Source organism: Coenobita brevimanus, chromosome 30 (assembly GCF_032717465.1).
Source record: "Coenobita brevimanus isolate Jiangsu-jjx chromosome 30, ASM3271746v2, whole genome shotgun sequence".
NCBI classification, from domain to species: Eukaryota; Metazoa; Arthropoda; class Malacostraca; order Decapoda; family Coenobitidae; genus Coenobita; species Coenobita brevimanus.
This window is the reverse complement of record NC_136983.1, coordinates 32,125,994-32,149,873: the sequence shown is the minus strand read 5'-3', so window position 1 is coordinate 32,149,873 and position 23,880 is coordinate 32,125,994. Positions and strand designations below refer to the sequence as shown.

Genomic DNA, 23,880 nt, shown 5'->3' with positions numbered 1-23,880 from the left:
TATATTAAACAGCCATGGAGACATCACACAACCCCGTTTCAGTCCCACATTGAGATCAAAGAACTCACTCAGCTCACCATCCACTCGCACCGTAGCCCTAGCTCCTTCGTACATACTCTACACAGCACTCAGCAATTTCCTCTCCACTTCATATATTCTCAATACTTTCCACATATCTTGTCAATCTGTTCAGTCATAAACTTTCTCCAAGTCCATGAAGGCACCATACACTTTCTTTCCCTTCTCTAGATATTTCTCCACTAAACATCTTAGAACAAGTATCTGATCTACACACCCTTTTCCCTTCCTAAATCCCCTTGTTCTTCTCCAACTAGCTCCTCTGTCATATGCCCAACCCTATCAATGAGTATTCTACCATATATTTTTCCAGTCACACTAAGAAGGCAAATACCTCTATGGTTACCACATAGGCCTACTTCTCTCTCCCCTTTTCCTTTGTATAAAGGAACAATTATACCTGATTTCCAGTCCTCAGGAACCCTTCCCTCTTCCCAAGCCAATCTACATAACTTCCATAATTTGTTACCGCTGAATTTTTGCAACAGATTTGGAAACATCCCTAGTCCCTTCAATCCAATTACGTTTATGTGTCCAGATAGAAAGAGACAGACAGACACATATAGATAAATAGAAGGATATAGACGGATAGACTGATTCTGGTGTACAGATGGACGAATAAATAGATATTCTTGCTTCCGTCAGTGTTGTTCATGTTAATCCTCCCAGCATAGTGACGTCTTCTTATAGGATATTTCTTCTGCTGCTTGACGGTTTATTCAGTTTATGACAGCCTCCAGTAGGGAAGGGTTTACTTGAGGATCTAGCTAAATTTTTATAGTTCTAACACTCCCACCTAAATATAAAAAATTGTTTGGTGGGAGCTAGAATTAAGTGTAAAGGACGCCACCACACTGACAGGGTTGAGTTGCCTAAGTTATTATGATTATTATTGATTATCATAATAATAATAACAACAATAATAATAATAATAATAAAACTAATAACAATAATAACTAATAATAATAAAAATATTTATTATTATTATTATTATTATTATTATTATTTCAGCAGCAGCAGCAGCAGCAGTACTAGTAGTAGAAGTAGTAGTAACCAAGCTCAGCTGAATATAAGCCCGGTGAAATGCAAGCCATATTTGGCCCCTTCTTCCACAGTTAACCATCGTTTTTCAAGGGACAGGGACAGGAATGAGGGACGTTTGTGTAGCCGGTCAGTTCCTTTACTCAGTTATATCGGTGCCTCAGTGCCAGCACATTAAGGCGTCCTTCTCTAGCATCCCCAGTCTTCCTTCCCCCAAAATAACGGCAAATTGAAGGCAGTATCTAACTACCACTTGACATGTTGCCCTCACCGTAGATGCCAAGGCGGTACTGCAGGGTGACAACGACCACGTCCCTCTGCAGGAGTGGGGAGGGGTTGTAGTCCTTGATGTTGCCCCTCGTGAAGCCACCCCCGTGGATGAACACCATGACAGGCAGACCTGGAGGCGACGCTGGCAGGGAGACTGGCTGTGGCGGCGAGGTTAGGTTCGGTCAGGTACAGTTCGATTAGATTAAGATAGGTTATCTTAAGTTATTCATTAGATTTCTGTGATGGCTAAGTGTGAGAGTTGGGATTAAGCTACGTTAGGTCAGGTTCGGTGAAATTAGACTGGGTTAGGTCAGCTTTAATAATCAGATTAGTTGACTGGTTGAGCATCAATTTACTTAAAGTTATTCATCAAACTGGTTGATAGACTGTGAGTGGGAAAAGGGATTAAGTTCTGTTAAGTTAGGTTGGGTAAAGTTGTTAATTGGATTGGTTGATTGGCTGCTGGTGAATGGGACTAATGACTGGTGCAGCTAGAAACACGACCCTAACAGGGACCTTCCCCAAAGTGAACACAGTGAAGTGGAGACAGTCTATGATGCTCCTGGTGATGTCCCCTCACTCTGCCCTTTAACTGATCTCTGCTCTTAAACTGAACTGTCCTAAAACTGTACCTTTAAAATATACCCTTAAAATGTAAGCCACAACTGACCTGTCTTGGCGTGAACACATTAAGGTAGAGACAGTCAAGGGTGCCCGTGGTGATGTCGGCTCCCTTGGCTATGTCGGTCTGGCTGCTGGGCTGGGGACACTGCTGGGGGTCCTCGCCCCCATCCCTCACGCCGTCCCAAACTCCTGCTGGCACCGGAGCCTGAAGAAGGAGAAGGAAGGCGAGAATACACTTGGTTTTTCTATCTATCTTTCTATTGCCAGACGCCTTAATCCCATAAGGGGTGACCATAAAAAAATCGTCTTCACGTCGCCCTGTCGTCTGTCATCTGTCTACCCACCCTGTAACTCACATTCCCATACACATATGTTACTCCATTCCATTCCTCCATCTCATTCTTGGTTTCCACCTCCTCCTCTTCCCCTGCACATCTTTCGCATACACTTTCCTAGTCAGTCTGTCTCTCTTTCCACCTTCTCCACACTTAGATTAACATCTTCAGTTCAGTGACATGTTTAAAAATCTGTTCTTGCTACTTTGAAAATACCATACTCTCTCTCTCTCTCTCTCTCTCTCTCTCTCTCTCTCACCTGGAACATTAGATCGCCTACAGGTGGCTTCGCGTAAGGTATTCCCCGAAACGAGTAAAAGACGCGCTTGTTCTCCGTCTCATGCCTTCGACCTGAGAGACGCCCCTGATTCAGCTTCACCTCCACCTCCACGATCTCATCCTCCACCTGGGTCTTGCTGCCTCCCCACACCACGTCTTCCACCTCGTGCTGTGTCTGTGTAATCTCCTCCTCTGCCACCACACACACCACCACCACAGCCACCACCAACACCACCGCTACTGCCGCCGCACTCGCTATTTTCATCCTGGGTGAGAGAAGGAGAAGGCTATTAACATCATCATCATCACTCCCGCTACCACACACACACACACACACACACACACACACACACACACACACACACACTACTGGAACTCTCACTACCTCCATTCTGCGCGAGGGAAAGATTAAAGATGTGCAAACAATAAATTATCTCAGCATTGGCTGTGTAAACAAGGAGAATGGCTGCATAACAAACTATTATTTCCTTTACGCCAAACCACAACTACCACACACCACTTTATCCACCACATTACCACAGCTACAACACACCGCCAACACCACCACAGCTGCCACATACTTCCATCACTCTACTACCACAATTACCACTCACCACTAACACCAAACACCAAACAGCATAATATACCACCACCGCCACCACAGCTACCAAATATCACCAGCACCTTACCAGCATAGCTACCAATTACCATCAGCACCACACTAACACAACCACCACACCACCACCACCAAAGCTACAACACACCAACACACACCACTACAGCTACCAACAGAACCACAGCTACTAAGTATCACCAGCACCACAGCATATCACTACAACCACCACCACATATCACCACACACCACCACAAGTACCACACACCACCACATGCCACCACACAACAAAATATGCTACCACACACTTCCGTATGCCACCACACACCACCACATGCCACCACGCACCACCACAAGTACCACGTATCATCACATGCCATCACGCACCACCATATCCCACCACACACCATCACATGCCACCACACACCACCACATGCCACCACACAACACAATATGCCAACACACACCACCGTCTGCCACAACGCACCACCATATGCCACCACACACCATCACAAGTACCACACATCATCACATGCCACCACACACCACCATATGCCACCACACACCATCACATGGCACCACACACCACCACATGCCACCACGCACCACCATATGCCACCACACACCACCACAAGTACCACACATCATCACATGCCACCACGCACCACCATATGCCACCACGCACCACCATATGCCACCACGCACCACCATATGCCACCACGCACCACCATATGCCAGCACACACCACCATATGCCAGCACACACTACCATATGCCAGCACACACCACCATATGCCAGCACACACCACCATATGCCACCATACACTACCATATGCCAGCACACACCACCATATGCCAGCACACACCACCATATGCCAGCACAAACCACCATATGCCACCACGCACCACCATATGCCAGCACACACCACCATATGCCACCACACATTACCATATGCCAGCACACACCACCATATGCCACCACACACCACCACACGCACCACCCCTGCCACACACCATCACACCTACCACACACCACCACACCCATCACACACCACCACACCCACGACACACCACCACATCTACCACACACCACCACACCTACCACACACCACCACATCTACCACATACCACCGCATCTACCACACACCACCACCATCATCATCACCACTACCACCACTATACTTACAAACTTCATTCTGAGCAATTGAGAAAATGGGAGATTTTATCGGCTGCTCCTAAAAAATAAAAAAAAATATATAAATACATAAAAATTTACGTGATCATACCCGGTACATTGCCATCCCTACTCTACTGCACTCTTAGTTCATCACACACACAGACACACACACAGACACACACACACACACACACACACACACACACACACACACACACACACACACACACACCTTTCATCGTTGATTTAAAAAAAAAAAAAAAGAGGTTTTATGTATTCACGTATCTTGGTGTTCCTTATCACACAGCAAGAAAGGTTGTATCGACTGATTTACATTGTTGCTCTTTATCATCCTGGGTAAAAAAAAAAAAAAAAAAAAGGTGAAGGGTTATGTATTCATTTACATTGATGTTCAATCACGCTGAGTAAAAGATAGGTTTTATCTATTGATTACACAGATGTTTTTATTTTTCCAAACTAGTTGCCTATATTCAGAATAGTTTGCCTTATTCGTTCTTCACAGCTATCTTTTAGCTTTTCCATTTTGCTCATTCTTGCCTTTGTTCGTTCTTTCGTCAGAATTCTGTTTTTGCATCCACTTTAACATCTTTTATTACAGTCGGCTGCCTTGAAGCAGAAACACACAATTTCATCACACAGAATTACCTTTGTTTTACTCTTTAGAATTCCTGTTTTATATCCATGTCAACAGCTTCATTGTTTCTTTTTTGTTTCTTCTATTGCACTTTAAGTTTCCACATCCCACAAAGCTTTTCTCTTCCTACTAGCAGACATCCTTGCAACAACATGTACGTTTTTAAAAACAGTTTCCTAGCCTGACACCTGCACACTCCATAAAATTCTTCAGTGACCATAACTCTTCCACACCCTGTGGTTTGTATTAATCTACAGCTGCACTGTTTATCTACCATTTCAATTCTGACTATCATGCTAAGCACTCCTCTCATGCACCTCCTTTCAAGCTTCTTCCAGTTTCAGTTTCCTTACCACAATCACATAGTTATACAAATTTCCCTCTCACCACTCTCACAGTATAGCAAGATTGCCATAAAATGCAGATAGACTCACAGAAGTTCAAATATATTTGTTGATGAGGCGCAAAGGGGAAGGAACCCTGGGAGAGCTAGCTATGCAGGGGAGTTGGGGAAGAGTTAAAAGTATATTAATAAATAAAAATAAAAACTTGCACAAGCGACTCCGTGGCTCGGCCGGTTTCGTGCTGGCTTCATAGGAAGGACGCATTACAGTTTGGGTTCCAACCCAGTCGACTGCTGCTTTGTGGAGTAGACGCCCACAAGTTAACGACTGCCAGCAACAATCAACTCACTAAACCAATACCGTACTACTATCTACATAACTTATCCTCTACATCACCGTCTGTGCCTTGTCTCTGTCCTTCCGTTCTCACCCCTTATGACTACTCTTTACCTTGCACAGCTCTCACCGCAACTGAGAACTTGACCTGTGAAATAAATGACTAGGAGAGGTTACGCTATATTCGAGCTGAAATATATATCTAAATAAGGGATGTAGTTGGGTCAGGTTAGATGAGGCTGTGTTGTGTTATGGTATGTTAAGTTTTAGCTGGGGTAGGGATGGCGAGGTTTGGTTAGGTTAGGGTAGGCTACGTTAGGTTTGGCTAGGTTTTCATTAGGTTAGGTCAGGTTGTGTCTAAGGAAGTTTCAGTCAGGTTAGGTGAAATTTAGTTAGGCTATGGTTAAGTTAGGTCAGGGTAAATTAGAACAGATTAGGTTCCGCAGATCAAGTTAGAAATTTCGCAGGTGTTATGATTTTCACACAACACCGGAAGTGGTTGGTGGCGGCGACAATCATCCACTCACTTGATGTAGTGCTGCTTACTTCTTCCTTCACCTTTCTCCTATTTGTTTGTCTGCCCTCCTCTCTTCCAATTTCCCCCATTTCATAATACTCTTCTTTCCACTTCAGGTGGCTCTACACTGAGTGATAAGTTAAATGTTTCCTTGCAACTCAGGAAACCAATTATGGCGCTGGGTGGTAGCCATATAACCGAATAACGGGGCGATTTGCATCCTAATATGGTGCCCCTGTTAACTGGGTGGAGAGACGCAGATAACCAAACCTTCTCACTCATCCTCTCACCTCGCTGTGGGAAGGCGCTATCTACAGCAAGGGAACATCGGCCCACTGCATAGGACGACTCTACAGGGGCAGTTGCTTGCCTGTGGTTGATGGATCTATTCGGCCAAACAGACAGGGGTTACTCAACAGCAACAACAACATGACGCCGGAATTAAGAACCTGCTCTGAATATGAATCAGGTTATACCATTTTTACCCTGACTCGGCCTGAGGTTACCACCTCTCATTGAATGCTGAATCATATCAATAAATTTACACTAGAATATGATACCACTCACGAAAAAGATAAAGAGCAGTAGTACTCTCTCTCTCTCTCTCTCTCTCTATCTCTCTCTCTCTCTCTCTCTCTGCCATTGAGCTCCTTCTCCATGCCGATTTATTATGTTAGTACACTTTCCGATCCGCTGTTATGATACTGATGCAAACTGTGTCGATAATGGAATGACGTAAATTACAAAAGAGAATGTTACTGTGTACGAAATAAATCGTCCGGCAAAAGGTGCAACGAAGCCTACCGTGCTATCCAGGGCCATATTCCAGCTCGCAGTGTAGTTTCGTATCATGTCTCCCTAGTCAATTTATTTTCCCTATTACACCATAGCATTCCTGGTATGATGCCTGTAATGTTTTCAGACAAACTTAGATCAGTAACATTCAGCAGGATACTGAGGAGGGAGGTGGTGGCAGAGTCGGTAGAGAAGTTGTATGCTGTCCCTATGGACGCGGGTTCGAATCCTGGCTGGGACAGGGAACAGTTTAAAAGATCTGAATTTCATTAAATTATACCTTATTGATATATCAATGACCCGCCGACATGTCGTAAAAATACCTCCTGTATTACCGATACAGCATTCCTGTATGACACAGCACTAGCATGTATTCAATATGGACGGTGGGTGTTAGCGCCGAAGTGGTGATATGTGGAGGTGTGTGGTACATAAGAGGACTGCTGGGCCTAGGAGTTGGACTGTCAAGCCAATGACCAGAGTCGAATACATAAATACATTCCTTACCTGCCCCTTGTCGACGCTTCTGTGGTTACAGATGAACTGACCCCGTCCACTCAGTCTTACCTGTTTCTCCTTGACTCGCCTATACCCCTCCCCCACTCCACCCCCTTCCCTTACCCCTCCACCTCGACCCACCCCAACCCGCACCACCCCACCCCATCCCAACCCACTCCACTCTTCCAGTCTCCATATGTGCCGCTTCACCCAGCGGTCCAACTCGGCCAAAGGAATACAAAGGCAAGCACACAACAACAGACCTGTTGATCCTTTCGGGGCTATTTGTGATAGGAAAGGTTGTGGTTAACGATACAATTAAGTAAATTAAAGACGGGTATAGAAAGACAGGAAAGTTCCCTCCCCCTCACCCATCCACTACACCCAGCACTCGATGCTGGCAGGAAATAATGAGAAGGACCACAATACAGCATAGAAAAGCTGTCATGGAAAATTCTTAGGAAAGAAGGAAAGAAATTCACATTCTCCACTTACAAAATGGAAAGTAACATTAGGTGAAGAATATGTGCTGATGGTGTTTTGCGGTTGTGTCATTCAAGCTCTGAACTAAACGTATATTAGGGAAAACCCGTGACTTGGCAAAAATAGACTGTGTTCATAAATAACCCTCAGGCTGGACCATTGCCTAAGGGGGAAAAGAAAGTAGTAGATGGAGGAGGAGGAGGAGGGTAGAATGGGGGACAGATAAGGGACAGAGGAGACAGGCAGGGGTGAAGTGACGAGAACCCTAAAAGGGAGGTGAGGTAAGAGGGTCGTGGTGGTGAGGCCGCGGGGTAGAAACGGAGGGTGGAGGATTACTATCAAATGTTAAAAAAAAAAAAAAAAAAAAAAAAAACTGGCTGCGTACCTGCCAGGGTCATATGCCGCCAAAGGTGAAATACAAGGAATAGTCATGGTGAGGTGAGAAGGAGAGAAAATAGGAGAGAGGGTGAGGATGGGAGGGAGAGGATGGAGAGAAAAATGATGTTGGAAGTGGGGAAGTTGAGAGAGTGGTGGTGGGGCGGGAGTGAATGGAGAGAATACTGATGTTGCGAGAGGGGAAGGATAGAGGGTAGTGGTGAGGGGAAGGGGGATGGAGAGAGCGGTGCAATGACCCAGCCAACTTATGCAACAAGTGACCGTCACCTCGCCCTTAATCTACCCTTGACAGGATTCCTACCCACTCAGCATGCTTCATTGACACATGTTTCTGTATTGATCTAAAATTGTACATCATGATCATGATGATGATCATCATTGTCGTCACTCCCGTCATCATCATCAACATCACTGTCGTCACTCTAGTCATGATCATGATCATGATCATCATCATCATCATCATCATCATCATCCTATTTACCGCTAGGAATCGCAGTGAGTAAATTCAATAAACAAAACAAAAACAGAAACAAAACTTGTCTGTACGAGAACTCTTAACGTCTCCAGTGACGTCATCTTCATCTCAGGGTAAACCTTTTCGGCGCGATGACGTAATTCATTGTACTGCTGCTGCCTCCAGACATTTTATTTAGCACTGAAGAGATGTTTGGTGAAGGTGATGTTGGGTGTAGCCTTATTTACCCCTTCGCCACAGCATGTCTCATAAAAGCTGAATATAATCGTGTGGAGGAAACAAGACTGGGAAATAAACACGCCACCGAACTGAAGGGTGAAAAACAGTTTATGGAAATAGAGACGGACGCCTTCACCCGGTGGCACTCATGTAACCCACAGCGGGACCACTGCCAGGGTATACAAACGTTCCTAAACTTCCTCCATGTCCCCTGAGTGGAGGATGGTGGATTGCAGGAGTTGGGGAGTTTCAGTCTGTACTCCACTGGGTTTACGTCTGTGTCCGGGGCCACAAAAACAACAAGAGAGAGCCAATGATCTAAAGGCCGATTATTTGAGTGTACCCAATAACCCTGACTTTATACTGATTGTTCTCACAACTGAAGTTCATTCTTGCCTGACCCTCAAGCTTCCCACCAAGTTGGTCTGGGATGGATCAGCAGATTTTAAGCTGATCTTGCTATCTGTCCTACACCTTGGACCTACTGTTCTTAGAAACAACACGTCTTTGATGTGATATTTTACCACATTTGGTCAAAGATCACGTTAAATATGAAAAATTTTCTTCACACACACACACACACACACACACACACACACACACACACACACACTACTGGAACTCTCACTACCTCCATTCTGCGCGAGGGAAAGATGAAAGATGTGTAAACAATAAATTATCTCAGCATTGGCTGTGTAAACAAGGAGAATGGCTGCATAACAAACTATTATTTCCTTTACGCCAAACCACAACTACCACACACCACTTTATCCACCACATTACCACAACTACAACACACCGCCAACACCACCACAGCTGCCACATACTTCCATCACTCTACTACCACAATTACCACTCACCACTAACACCAAACACCAAACAGCATAATATACCACCACCGCCACCACAGCTACCAAATATCACCAGCACCTTACCAGCATAGCTACCAATTACCATCAGCACCACACTAACACAACCACCACACCACCACCACCAAAGCTACAACACACCAACACACACCACTACAGCTACCAACAGAACCACAGCTACTAAGTATCACCAGCACCACAGCATATCACTACAACCACCACCACATATCACCACACACCACCACAAGTACCACACACCACCACATGCCACCACACAACAAAATATGCTACCACACACTACCGTATGCCACCACACACCACCACATGCCACCAAGCACCACCACAAGTACCACGCATCATCACATGCCATCACGCACCACCATATCCCACCACACACCATCACATGCCACCACACACCACCACATGCCACCACACAACACAGTATGCCAACACACACCACCGTCTGCCACAACGCACCACCATATGCCACCACACACCATCACAAGTACCACACATCATCACATGCCACCACACACCACCATATACCACCACACACCATCACATGGCACCACACACCACCACATGCCACCACGCACCACCATATGCCACCACACACCACAACAAGTACCACACATCATCACATGCCACCACGCACCACCATATGCCACCACGCACCACCATATGCCACCACGCACCACCATATGCCACCACACACCACCATATGCCACCACACACCACCATATGCCACCACACACCACCATATGCCACCACACACCACCATATGCCACCACACACCACCATATGCCACCACACACCACCATATGCCACCACACACCACCATATGCCACCACACACCACCATATGCCACAACGCACCACCATATGCCAGCACACACCACCATATGCCACCACACACTACCATATGCCACCACACACCACCATATGCCACCACACACCACCACACGCACCACCCCTGCCACACACCACCACACCTACCACACACCACCACACCCATCACACACCACCACACCCACGACACACCACCACATCTACCACACGCCACCACACCTACCACACACCACCACATCTACCACACACCACCACATCTACCACACACCACCACCATCATCATCACCACTACCACCACTATACTTACAAACTTCATTCTAAGCAATTGAGAAAATGGGAGATTTTATCGGCTGCTCTTAAAAAAAATATATATATATATAAATACATAAAAATTTACGTGATCATACCCGGTACATTGCCATCCCTACTCTACTGCACTCTTAGTTCATCACACACACAGACACGCACACAGACACACACACACACACACACACACCGTTCATCGTTGATTAAAAAAAAAAAAAAAAGAGGTTTTATGTATTCACGTATCTTGGTGTTCCTTATCACACAGCAAGAAAGGCTGTATCGACTGATTTACATTGTTGCTCTTTATCATCCTGGGTAAAAAAAAAAAAAAAAAAGGTGAAGCGTTATGTATTCATTTACATTGATGTTCAATCACGCTGAGTAAAAGATAGGTTTTATCTATTGATTACACAGATGTTTTTATTTTTCCAAACTAGTTGCCTATATTCAGAATAGTTTGCCTTATTCGTTCTTCACAGCTATCTTTTAGCTTTTCCATTTTGCTCATTCTTACCTTTGTTCGTTCTTTCGTCAGAATTCTGTTTTTGCATCCACTTTAACATCTTTTATTACAGTCGGCTGCCTTGAAGCAGCAACACACAATTTCATCACACAGAATTACCTTTGTTTTACTCTTTAGAATTCCTGTTTTATATCCATGTCAACAGCTTCATTGTTTCTTTTTTGTTTCTTCTATTGCACTTTAAGTTTCCACATCCCACAAAGCTTTTCTCTTCCTACTAGCAGACATCCTTGCAACAACATGTACGTTTTTAAAAACAGTTTCCTAGCCTGACACCTGCACACTCCATAAAATTCTTCAGTGACCATAACTCTTCCACACCCTGTGGTTTGTATTAATCTACAGCTGCACTGTTTATCTACCATTTCAATTCTGACTATCATGCTAAGCACTCCTCTCATGCACCTCCTTTCAAGCTTCTTCCAGTTTCAGTTTCCTTACCACAATCACATAGTTATACAAATTTCCCTCTCACCACTCTCACAGTATAGCAAGATTGCCATAAAATGCAGATAGACTCACAGAAGTTCAAATATATTTGTTGGTGAGGCGCAAAGGGGAAGGAACCCTGGGAGAGCTAGCTATGCAGGGGAGTTGGGGGAAGAGTTAAAAGTATATTAATAAATAAAAATAAAAACTTGCACAAGCGACTTCGTGGCTCGGCCGGTTTCATGCTGGCTTCATAGGAAGGACGCATTACAGTTTGGGTTCCAACCCAGTCGACTGCTGCTTTGTGGAGTAGACGCCCACAAGTTAATGACTGCCAGCAACAATCAACTCACTAAACCAATACCGTACTACTATCTACATAACTTATCCTCTACATCACCGTCTGTGCCTTGTCTCTGTCCTCCCGTTCTCACCCCTTATGACTACTCTTTACCTTGCACAGCTCTCACCGCAACTGAGAACTTGACCTGTGAAATAAATGACTAGGAGAGGTTACGCTATATTCGAGCTGAAATATATATCTAAATAAGGGATGTAGTTGGGTCAGGTTAGATGAGGCTGTGTTGTGTTATGGTATGTTAAGTTTTGGCTGGGGTAGGGATGGCGAGGTTTGGTTAGGTTAGGGTAGGCTACGTTAGGTTTGGCTAGGTTTTGATTAGGTTAGGTCAGGTTGTGTCTAAGCAAGTTTCAGTCAGGTTAGGTGAAATTTAGTTAGGCTATGGTTAAGTTAGGTCAGGGTAAATTAGAACAGATTAGGTTCCGCAGATCAAGTTACAAATTTCGCAGGTGTTATGATTTTCACACAACACTGGAAGTGGTTGGTGGCGGCGACAATCATCCACTCACTTGATGTAGTGCTGCTTACTTCTTCCTTCACCTTTCTCCTATTTGTTTGTCTGCCCTCCTCTCTTCCAATTTCCCCCATTTCATAATACTCTTCTTTCCACTTCAGGTGGCTCTACACTGAGTGATAAGTTAAATGTTTCCTTGCAACTCAGGAAACCAATTATGGCGCTGGGTGGTAGCCATATAACCGAATAACGGGGCGATTTGCATCCTAATATGGTGCCCCTGTTAACTGGGTGGAGAGACGCAGATAACCAAACCTTCTCACTCATCCTCTCACCTCGCTGTGGGAAGGCGCTATCTACAGCAAGGGAACATCGGCCCACTGCATAGGACGACTCTACAGGGGCAGTTGCTTGCCTGTGGTTGATGGATCTATTCGGCCAAACAGACAGGGGTTACTCAACATCAACAATAACATGACGCCGGAATTAAGAACCTGCTCTGAATATGAATCAGGTTATACCATTTTTACCCTGACTCGGCCTGAGGTTACCACCTCTCATTGAATGCTGAATCATATCAATAAATTTACACTAGAATATGATACCACTCACGAAAAAGATAAAGAGCAGTAGTACTCTCTCTCTCTCTCTCTCTATCTATCTATCTATCTATCTCTCTCTCTCTCTGCCATTGAGCTCCTTCTCCATGCCGATTTATTATGTTAGTACACTTTCCGATCCGCTGTTATGATACTGATGCAAACTGTGTCGATAATGGAATGACGTAAATTACAAAAGAGAATGTTACTGTGTACGAAATAAATCGTCCGGCAAAAGGTGCAACGAAGCCTATCGTGCTATCCAGGGCCATATTCCAGGTCGCAGTGTAGTTTCGTATCATCTCTCCCTAGTCAATTTATTTTCCCTATTACACCATAGCATTCCTGGTATGATGCCTGTAATGTTTTCAGACAAACTTAGATCAGTAACATTCAGCAGGATACTGAGGAGGGAGGTGGTGGCAGAGTCGGTAGAGAAGTTGTATGCTGTCCCTATGGACGCGGGTTCGAATCCTGGCTGGGACAGGGAACAGTTTAAAAGATCTGAATTTCATTAAATTATACCTTATTGATATATCAATGACCCGCCGACATGTCGTAAAAATACCTCCTGTATTACCGATACAGCATTCCTGTATGACACAGCACTAGCATGTATTCAATATGGACGGTGGGTGTTAGCGCCGAAGTGGTGATATGTGGAGGTGTGTGGTACATAAGAGGACTGCTGGGCCTAGGAGTTGGACTGTCAAGCCAATGACCAGAGTCGAATACATAAATACATTCCTTACCTGCCCCTTGTCGACGCTTCTGTGGTTACAGATGAACTGACCCCGTCCACTCAGTCTTACCTGTTTCTCCTTGACTCGCCTATACCCCTCCCCCACTCCACCCCCTTCCCTTACCCCTCCACCTTGCCCCACCCCAACCCGCACCACCCCACCCCATCCCAACCCACTCCACTCTTCCAGTCTCCATATGTGCCGCTTCACCCAGCGGTCCAACTCGGCCAAAGGAATACAAAGGCAAGCACACAACAACAGACCTGTTGATCCTTTCGGAGCTGTTTGTGATAGGAAAGGTTGTGGTTAACGATACAATTAAGCAAATTAAAGACGGGTATAGAAAGACAGGAAAGTTCCCTCCCCCCCCACCCATCCACTACACCCAGCAGTCGATGCTGGCAGGAAATAATGAGAAGGACCACAATACAGCATAGAAAAGCTGTCATGGAAATTTCTTAGGAAAGAAGGAAAGAAATTCACATTCTCCACTTACAAAATGGAAAGTAACATTAGGTGAAGAATATGTGCTGATGGTGTTTTGCGGTTGTGTCATTCAAGCTCTGAACTAAACGTATATTAGGGAAAACCCGTGACTTGGCAAAAATAGACTGTGTTCATAAATAACCCTCAGGCTGGACCATTGCCTAAGGGGGAAAAGAAAGTAGTAGATGGAGGAGGAGGAGGAGGGTAGAATGGGGGACAGATAAGGGACAGAGGAGACAGGCAGGGGTGAAGTGACGAGAACCCTAAAAGGGAGGTGAGGTAAGAGGGTCGTGGTGGTGAGGCCGCGGGGTAGAAACGGAGGGTGGAGGATTACTATCAAATGTTAAAAAAAAAAAAAAAAAAAAAAAAAAAACTGGCTGCGTACCTGCCAGGGTCATATGCCGCCAAAGGTGAAATACAAGGAATAGTCATGGTGAGGTGAGAAGGAGAGAAAATAGGAGAGAGGGTGAGGATGGGAGGGAGAGGATGGAGAGAAAAATGATGTTGGAAGTGGGGAAGTTGAGAGAGTGGTGGTGGGGCGGGAGTGAATGGAGAGAATACTGATGTTGCGAGAGGGGAAGGATAGAGGGTAGTGGTGAGGGGAAGGGGGATGGAGAGAGCGGTGCAATGACCCAGCCAACTTATGCAACAAGTGACCGTCACCTCGCCCTTAATCTACCCTTGACAGGATTCCTACCCACTCAGCATGCTTCATTGACACATGTTTCTGTATTGATCTAAAATTGTACATCATGATCATGATGATGATCATCATTGTCGTCACTCCCGTCATCATCATCAACATCACTGTCGTCACTCTAGTCATGATCATGATCATGATCATCATCATCATCATCATCATCATCATCCTATTTACCGCTAGGAATCGCAGTGAGTAAATTCAATAAACAAAACAAAAACAGAAACAAAACTTGTCTGTACGAGAACTCTTAACGTCTCCAGTGACGTCATCTTCATCTCAGGGTAAACCTTTTCGGCGCGATGACGTAATTCATTGTACTGCTGCTGCCTCCAGACATTTTATTTAGCACTGAAGAGATGTTTGGTGAAGGTGATGTTGGGTGTAGCCTTATTTACCCCTTCGCCACAGCATGTCTCATAAAAGCTGAATATAATCGTGTGGAGGAAACAAGACTGGGAAATAAACACGCCACCGAACTGAAGGGTGAAAAACAGTTTATGGAAATAGAGACGGACGCCTTCACCCGGTGGCACTCATGTAACCCACAGCGGGACCACTGCCAGGGTATACAAACGTTCCTAAACTTCCTCCATGTCCCCTGAGTGGAGGATGGTGGATTGCAGGAGTTGGGGAGTTTCAGTCTGTACTCCACTGGGTTTACGTCTGTGTCCGGGGCCACAAAAACAACAAGAGAGAGCCAATGATCTAAAGGCCGATTATTTGAGTGTACCCAATAACCCTGACTTTATACTGATTGTTCTCACAACTGAAGTTCATTCTTGCCTGACCCTCAAGCTTCCCACCAAGTTGGTCTGGGATGGATCAGCAGATTTTAAGCTGATCTTGCTATCTGTCCTACACCTTGGACCTACTGTTCTTAGAAACAACACGTCTTTGATGTGATATTTTACCACATTTGGTCAAAGATCACGTTAAATATGAAAAATTTTCTTCACACACACACACACACACACACACACACACACACACACACTACTGGAACTCTCACTACCTCCATTCTGCGCGAGGGAAAGATGAAAGATGTGTAAACAATAAATTATCTCAGCATTGGCTGTGTAAACAAGGAGAATGGCTGCATAACAAACTATTATTTCCTTTACGCCAAACCACAACTACCACACACCACTTTATCCACCACATTACCACAACTACAACACACCGCCAACACCACCACAGCTGCCACATACTTCCATCACTCTACTACCACAATTACCACTCACCACTAACACCAAACACCAAACAGCATAATATACCACCACCGCCACCACAGCTACCAAATATCACCAGCACCTTACCAGCATAGCTACCAATTACCATCAGCACCACACTAACACAACCACCACACCACCACCACCAAAGCTACAACACACCAACACACACCACTACAGCTACCAACAGAACCACAGCTACTAAGTATCACCAGCACCACAGCATATCACTACAACCACCACCACATATCACCACACACCACCACAAGTACCACACACCACCACATGCCACCACACAACAAAATATGCTACCACACACTACCGTATGCCACCACACACCACCACATGCCACCAAGCACCACCACAAGTACCACGCATCATCACATGCCATCACGCACCACCATATCCCACCACACACCATCACATGCCACCACACACCACCACATGCCACCACACAACACAGTATGCCAACACACACCACCGTCTGCCACAACGCACCACCATATGCCACCACACACCATCACAAGTACCACACATCATCACATGCCACCACACACCACCATATACCACCACACACCATCACATGGCACCACACACCACCACATGCCACCACGCACCACCATATGCCACCACACACCACAACAAGTACCACACATCATCACATGCCACCACGCACCACCATATGCCACCACGCACCACCATATGCCACCACGCACCACCATATGCCAGCACACACCACCATATGCCAGCACACACCACCATATGCCACCACACACTACCATATGCCACCACACACCACCATATGCCACCACACACCACCATATGCCACCACACACCACCATATGCCACCACACACCACCATATGCCACCACACACCACCATATGCCACAACGCACCACCATATGCCAGCACACACCACCATATGCCACCACACACTACCATATGCCACCACACACCACCATATGCCACCACACACCACCACACGCACCACCCCTGCCACACACCACCACACCTACCACACACCACCACACCCATCACACACCACCACACCCACGACACACCACCACATCTACCACACGCCACCACACCTACCACACACCACCACATCTACCACACACCACCACATCTACCACACACCACCACCATCATCATCACCACTACCACCACTATACTTACAAACTTCATTCTAAGCAATTGAGAAAATGGGAGATTTTATCGGCTGCTCTTAAAAAATAAAAAAAAATATATAAATACATAAAAATTTACGTGATCATACCCGGTACATTGCCATCCCTACTCTACTGCACTCTTAGTTCATCACACACACAGACACACACACAGACACACACACACACACACACACACACACACACCTTTCATCGTTGATTAAAAAAAAAAAAAAAAAAGAGGTTTTATGTATTCACGTATCTTGGTGTTCCTTATCACACAGCAAGAAAGGCTGTATCGACTGATTTACATTGTTGCTCTTTATCATCCTGGGTAAAAAAAAAAAAAAAAAAAGGTGAAGCGTTATGTATTCATTTACATTGATGTTCAATCACGCTGAGTAAAAGATAGGTTTTATCTATTGATTACACAGATGTTTTTATTTTTCCAAACTAGTTGCCTATATTCAGAATAGTTTGCCTTATTCGTTCTTCACAGCTATCTTTTAGCTTTTCCATTTTGCTCATTCTTACCTTTGTTCGTTCTTTCGTCAGAATTCTGTTTTTGCATCCACTTTAACATCTTTTATTACAGTCGGCTGCCTTGAAGCAGCAACACACAATTTCATCACACAGAATTACCTTTGTTTTACTCTTTAGAATTCCTGTTTTATATCCATGTCAACAGCTTCATTGTTTCTGTTTTGTTTCTTCTATTGCACTTTAAGTTTCCACATCCCACAAAGCTTTTCTCTTCCTACTAGCAGACATCCTTGCAACAACATGTACGTTTTTAAAAACAGTTTCCTAGCCTGACACCTGCACACTCCATAAAATTCTTCAGTGACCATAACTCTTCCACACCCTGTGGTTTGTATTAATCTACAGCTGCACTGTTTATCTACCATTTCAATTCTGAATATCATGCTAAAGCACTCCTCTCATGCACCTCCTTTCAAGCTTCTTCCAGTTTCAGTTTCCTTACCACAATCACATAGTTATACAAATTTCCCTCTCACCACTCTCACAGTATAGCAAGATTGCCATAAAATGCAGATAGACTCACAGAAGTTCAAATATATTTGTTGGTGAGGCGCAAAGGGGAAGGAACCCTGGGAGAGCTAGCTATGCAGGGGAGTTGGGGGAAGAGTTAAAAGTATATTAATAAATAAAAATAAAAACTTGCACAAGCGACTCCGTGGCTCGGCCGGTTTCATGCTGGCTTCATAGGAAGGACGCATTACAGTTTGGGTTCCAACCCAGTCGACTGCTGCTTTGTGGAGTAGACGCCCACAAGTTAACGACTGCCAGCAACAATCAACTCACTAAACCAATACCGTACTACTATCTACATAACTTATCCTCTACATCACCGTCTGTGCCTTGTCTCTGTCCTTCCGTTCTCACCCCTTATGACTACTCTTTACCTTGCACAGCTCTCACCGCAACTGAGAACTTGACCTGTGAAATAAATGACTAGGAGAGGTTACGCTATATTCGAGCTGAAATATATATCTAAATAAGGGATGTAGTTGGGTCAGGTTAGATGAGGCTGTGTTGTGTTATGGTATGTTAAGTTTTGGCTGGGGTAGGGATGGCGAGGTTTGGTTAGGTTAGGGTAGGCTACGTTAGGTTTGGCTAGGTTTTGATTAGGTTAGGTCAGGTTGTGTCTAAGCAAGTTTCAGTCAGGTTAGGTGAAATTTAGTTAGGCTATGGTTAAGTTACGTCAGGGTAAAGTAGAACAGATTAGGTTCCGCAGATCAAGTTAGAAATTTCGCAGGTGTTATGATTTTCACACAACACTGGAAGTGGTTGGTGGCGGCGACAATCATCCACTCACTTGATGTAGTGCTGCTTACTTCTTCCTTCACCTTTCTCCTATTTGTTTGTCTGCCCTCCTCTCCTCCAATTTCCCCCATTTCATAATACTCTTCTTTCCACTTCAGGTGGCTCTACACTGAGTGATAAGTTAAATGTTTCCTTGCAACTCAGGAAACCAATTATGGCGCTGGGTGGTAGCCATATAACCGAATAACGGGGCGATTTGCATCCTAATATGGTGCCCCTGTTAACTGGGTGGAGAGACGCAGATAACCAAACCTTCTCACTCATCCTCTCACCTCGCTGTGGGAAGGCGCTATCTACAGCAAGGGAACATCGGCCCACTGCATAGGACGACTCTACAGGGGCAGTTGCTTGCCTGTGGTTGATGGATCTATTCGGCCAAACAGACAGGGGTTACTCAACATCAACAACAACATGACGCCGGAATTAAGAACCTGCTCTGAATATGAATCAGGTTATACCATTTTTACCCTGACTCGGCCTGAGGTTACCACCTCTCATTGAATGCTGAATCATATCAATAAATTTACACTAGAATATGATACCACTCACGAAAAAGATAAAGAGCAGTAGTACTCTCTCTCTCTCTCTCTCTCTATCTATCTATCTATCTATCTCTCTCTCTCTCTGCCATTGAGCTCCTTCTCCATGCCGATTTATTATGTTAGTACACTTTCCGATCCGCTGTTATGATACTGATGCAAACTGTGTCGATAATGGAATGACGTAAATTACAAAAGAGAATGTTACTGTGTACGAAATAAATCGTCCGGCAAAAGGTGCAACGAAGCCTACCGTGCTATCCAGGGCCATATTCCAGGTCGCAGTGTAGTTTCGTATCATCTCTCCCTAGTCAATTTATTTTCTCTATTACACCATAGCATTCCTGGTATGATGCCTGTAATGTTTTCAGACAAACTTAGATCAGTAACATTCAGCAGGATACTGAGGAGGGAGGTGGTGGCAGAGTCGGTAGAGAAGTTGTATGCTGTCCCTATGGACGCGGGTTCGAATCCTGGCTGGGACAGGGAACAGTTTAAAAGATCTGAATTTCATTAAATTATACCTTATTGATATATCAATGACCCGCCGACATGTCGTAAAAATACCTCCTGTATTACCGATACAGCATTCCTGTATGACACAGCACTAGCATGTATTCAATATGGACGGTGGGTGTTAGCGCCGAAGTGGTGATATGTGGAGGTGTGTGGTACATAAGAGGACTGCTGGGCCTAGGAGTTGGACTGTCAAGCCAATGACCAGAGTCGAATACATAAATACATTCCTTACCTGCCCCTTGTCGACGCTTCTGTGGTTACAGATGAACTGACCCCGTCCACTCAGTCTTACCTGTTTCTCCTTGACTCGCCTATACCCCTCCCCCACTCCACCCCCTTCCCTTACCCCTCCACCTTGCCCCACCCCAACCCGCACGACCCCACCCCATCCCAACCCACTCCTCTCTTCCAGTCTCCATATGTGCCGCTTCACCCAGCGGTCCAACTCGGCCAAAGGAATACAAAGGCAAGCACACAACAACAGACCTGTTGATCCTTTCGGAGCTGTTTGTGATAGGAAAGGTTGTGGTTAACGATACAATTAAGCAAATTAAAGACGGGTATAGAAAGACAGGAAAGTTCCCTCCCCCCCCCATCCACTACACCCAGCAGTCGATGCTGGCAGGAAATAATGAGAAGGACCACAATACAGCATAGAAAAGCTGTCATGGAAATTTCTTAGGAAAGAAGGAAAGAAATTCACATTCTCCACTTACAAAATGGAAAGTAACATTAGGTGAAGAATATGTGCTGATGGTGTTTTGCGGTTGTGTCATTCAAGCTCTGAACTAAACGTATATTAGGGAAAACCCGTGACTTGGCAAAAATAGACTGTGTTCATAAATAACCCTCAGGCTGGACCATTGCCTAAGGGGGAAAAGAAAGTAGTAGATGGAGGAGGAGGAGGAGGGTAGAATGGGGGACAGATAAGGGACAGAGGAGACAGGCAGGGGTGAAGTGACGAGAACCCTAAAAGGGAGGTGAGGTAAGAGGGTCGTGGTGGTGAGGCCGCGGGGTAGAAACGGAGGGTGGAGGATTACTATCAAATGTTAAAAAAAAAAAAAAAAAATATACCTGGCTGCGTACCTGCCAGGGTCATATGCCGCCAAAGGTGAAATACAAGGAATAGTCATGGTGAGGTGAGAAGGAGAGAAAATAGGAGAGAGGGTGAGGATGGGAGGGAGAGGATGGAGAGAAAAATGATGTTGGAAGTGGGGAAGTTGAGAGAGTGGTGGTGGGGCGGGAGTGAATGGAGAGAATACTGATGTTGCGAGAGGGGAAGGATAGAGGGTAGTGGTGAGGGGAAGGGGATGAAGAGAGCGGTGCAATGACCCAGCCAACTTATGCAACAAGTGACCGTCACCTCGCCCTTAATCTACCCTTGACAGGATTCCTACCCACTCAGCATGCTTCATTGACACATGTTTCTGTATTGATCTAAAATTGTACATCATGATCATGATGATGATCATCATTGTCGTCACTCCCGTCATCATCATCAACATCACTGTCATCACACTAGTCATGATCATCATCATCATCATCCTATTTACCGCTAGGAATCGCAGTGAGTAAATTCAATAAACAAAACAAAAACAGAAACAAAACTTGTCTGTACGAGAACTCTTAACGTCTCCAGTGACGTCATCTTCATCTCAGGGTAAACCTTTTCGGCGCGATGACGTAATTCATTGTACTGCTGCTGCCTCCAGACATTTTATTTAGCACTGAAGAGATGTTTGGTGAAGGTGATGTTGGGTGTAGCCTTATTTACCCCTTCGCCACAGCATGTCTCATAAAAGCTGAATATAATCGTGTGGAGGAAACAAGACTGGGAAATAAACAAGCCACCGAACTGAAGGGTGAAAAACAGTTTATGGAAATAGAGACGGACGCCTTCACCCGGTGGCACTCATGTAACCCACAGCGGGACCACTGCCAGGGTATACAAACGTTCCTAAACTTCCTCCATGTCCCCTGAGTGCAGGATGGTGGATTGCAGGAGTTGGGGAGTTTCAGTCTGTACTCCACTGGGTTTACGTCTGTGTCCGGGGCCACAAAAACAACAAGAGAGAGCCAATGATCTAAAGGCCGATTATTTGAGTGTACCCAATAACCCTGACTTTATACTGATTGTTCTCACAACTGAAGTTCATTCTTGCCTGACCCTCAAGCTTCCCACCAAGTTGGTCTGGGATGGATCAGCAGATTTTAAGCTGATCTTGCTATCTGTCCTACACCTTGGACCTACTGTTCTTAGAAACAACACGTCTTTGATGTGATATTTTATCACATTTAGTCAAAGATCACGTTAAATATGAAAAATTTTCTTCACACACTCACACACACACACACACACACACACACACACACACTACTGGAACTCTCACTACCTCCATTCTGCGCGAGGGAAAGATGAAAGATGTGTAAACAATAAATTATCTCAGCATTGGCTGTGTAAACAAGGAGAATGGCTGCATAACAAACTATTATTTCCTTTACGCCAAACCACAACTACCACACACCACTTTATCCACCACATTACCACAACTACAACACACCGCCAACACCACCACAGCTGCCACATACTTCCATCACTCTACTACCACAATTACCACTCACCACTAACACCAAACACCAAACAGCATAATATACCACCACCGCCACCACAGCTACCAAATATCACCAGCACCTTACCAGCATAGCTACCAATTACCATCAGCACCACACTAACACAACCACCACACCACCACCACCAAAGCTACAACACACCAACACACACCACTACAGCTACCAACAGAACCACAGCTACTAAGTATCACCAGCACCACAGCATATCACTACAACCACCACCACATATCACCACACACCACCACAAGTACCACACACCACCACATGCCACCACACAAGAAAATATGCTACCACACACTACCGTATGCCACCACACACCACCACATGCCACCAAGCACCACCACAAGTACCACGCATCATCACATGCCATCACGCACCACCATATCCCACCACACACCATCACATGCCACCACACACCACCACATGCCACCACACAACACAGTATGCCAACACACACCACCGTCTGCCACAACGCACCACCATATGCCACCACACA

The 23,880-nt window shown here is 45.2% G+C and overlaps 1 protein-coding gene across 1 annotated transcript in view; it reads right to left on the bottom strand.

Annotated features, from left to right (window-relative positions):
* Nucleotides 1-23,880, bottom strand: part of LOC145395285 (juvenile hormone esterase-like) — a 52,623-nt gene that overhangs the window by 17,008 nt on the left and 11,735 nt on the right. The window contains exons 2-4 of the mRNA XM_080268964.1: nt 2,608-2,893; nt 2,060-2,218; nt 1,391-1,547 (exon numbers count right to left, since the gene is read on the bottom strand). Coding sequence (XP_080125090.1) covers nt 1,391-1,547; nt 2,060-2,218; nt 2,608-2,893 — 602 coding nt within the window. The remainder of the gene's footprint in view (nt 1-1,390; nt 1,548-2,059; nt 2,219-2,607; nt 2,894-23,880) is intronic.